The following is a 1,867-nucleotide window of genomic DNA, read 5'->3' on the forward strand; positions in this document are numbered from 1 at the left end:
GCCAGCACGCTCCTCCCACCACCCCGGGCACCAGTGCCCAGCTCTGCCCTCCCAGGCCACACGGGGGTGGTCACCGCTCTGCCCTTTGACACCACAGGACCAGACACCGGTCCTCAGCCAGGCCAGGCCCCACCCTCCCAAAGCTCCCACTGCCCGAGCCACCGCAGCCTGTGTGGGAGCCGGCCCGCCCCTCAGGGCCGCCACGCTGCTGGCTCTTCGGACACTGGGACTGAGTGGCCACGCCCCAGAGCAGAGGAACAGGGGTCCCTGAGGGGCCGAGACTTGGGGGGGGCCTTTCCCCCCAGACCCTTCCTCTCGGGCCTGTTTCTCCACGTGCCCCCCCAGCTCCGAGGCAGCACTCACCCGCTGGACATTCACACCACCCGCCCGCCTGAGGGCAGCTCCCGGGCCTTGACGCAGAGCCGGAAGTCAGATGGGGCCGGAGCATCGCTGGGGTCTCACACTCCACCCTCCCTCACCCCAAGGGCCGGAGCTCAAAGTGTCTGGGACCGCCCTGCCACGCCACACGCAGGACACACCAGGGTGGGTGGGAGCCAGCAGGGCCGGGCCGGGGCCAAGGGTCAGCCTGAAAAAAAGCGGGGGGAGCTTCACTCGGGGCTCAGGGTCCCATCTGCTCCGGAGCCAGGTGAGCGCTGGACGCTGCTGGTCCTGCCCACACCTGCCCGGGTTTGCATGTGGCGTGGACCTCCGGACCTCGTCCTGGATCAGCCAGATGGGCCCTAAGCCCAGGGACACGGTCCCTGGAGGAAGCAGAGGATACACTGAGGAGACGCCACGTAAAGACAGAGGCAGCGACTGGAGCGATGCGGCCACAGGCCCAGGGAGCGGGGCTGCCAGCCTGGCCGGAGGAAGAGGCCGAAGGAGGGAGTGTGGCCTGGCTTACACTTGACTTTGGCCTCTGGCCTCCGGAACGGAGGAGAGGGGAGTGGTTGTGCAAGCCCCTGACTGCGGCACTTCTGGCAGCGGCCGTGGGAAACTCGGCCCCAGGACTCGCCACCCTTTTCCTGACGACGGTGGGCGTCTGGTCCCAGCTGGTGTGCACCCTGGCCTCCCCGTGTGCGCAGCTCTGCCAGGCTTGGCTCACCCGGCACCCTCGGGCACGGGCAAGGCCATGCAGGCCCGCGCCCACCACTCTTGCTCACGCACCCTGGCCAGCCCTTTCTTGGCTCAGGTGAGTGTGGGGCCTGGCTCCCGCTCCCCACCCGGGCCCTGTCTCGCAGACCACAGTGGTCTCCACCTGGAAACCTCATCCTCCCCAACAAACGCTCCCTCATCACCTAGAATCTCACCTCCCGCCGGGAATCTCCAAGTCAATGGCACAGCCCTGCTCACCTGCGTCGCCACGGCCGAGGCAGGCCAATGGGTGGGCAATGGGTTCACACGTGGCCAAACCCCCGACATGGCCATGACCAGCCCGGGCCTGGACCTTGCGCAGAGCCAGGCTGAGGGCCTGTGGCTGGCCCAACCCATGCGGCTCCGTGGTTGAGTTGATGACCTATAACCAGGTCACAGTTCAATTCCCCGTTTCGGGCTCCGTCCCCGGAGGGGCGTGCCGGAGGCAGCGATCGCCGATTCTCTCCCTTCCGCTCTGAAGTCAATGAAAAATAAAAAAGAACTGTGGCTGGCCGCCCCCTTGACCCCCAACAAGAACTGATGGGCAGCGAGGCTGCGCCCAGGCCCCCCTGCGCCCGGGACGCCTGCGTTGGAGCTGCAGCGTCCCTGTGCCCACAGGACAGCGGTGGCCAGGCTCCAGGAGGCACCAGGGGCCGCTCAGGGCCACCAGGATGGGGGCAGGCACCCCGGCCTCTCCTGCGGCCCTGGCCCCCGGGACTCCAGGAGGCGGAGG

The 1,867-nt window shown here is 68.1% G+C and overlaps 1 protein-coding gene across 1 annotated transcript in view; it reads right to left on the reverse strand.

The window, feature by feature from the left end:
- The window catches only part of SH3BP2 (SH3-domain binding protein 2), a 35,082-nt gene that overhangs the window by 19,793 nt on the left and 13,422 nt on the right, over positions 1 to 1,867 (reverse strand). The window contains exon 2 of the mRNA XM_015561568.1: positions 540 to 586. Coding sequence (XP_015417054.1) covers positions 540 to 586 — 47 coding nt within the window. The remainder of the gene's footprint in view (positions 1 to 539; positions 587 to 1,867) is intronic.

Source organism: Myotis davidii, unplaced genomic scaffold, assembly GCF_000327345.1.
Source record: "Myotis davidii unplaced genomic scaffold, ASM32734v1 scaffold937, whole genome shotgun sequence".
Classification (NCBI taxonomy): domain Eukaryota; kingdom Metazoa; phylum Chordata; class Mammalia; order Chiroptera; family Vespertilionidae; genus Myotis; species Myotis davidii.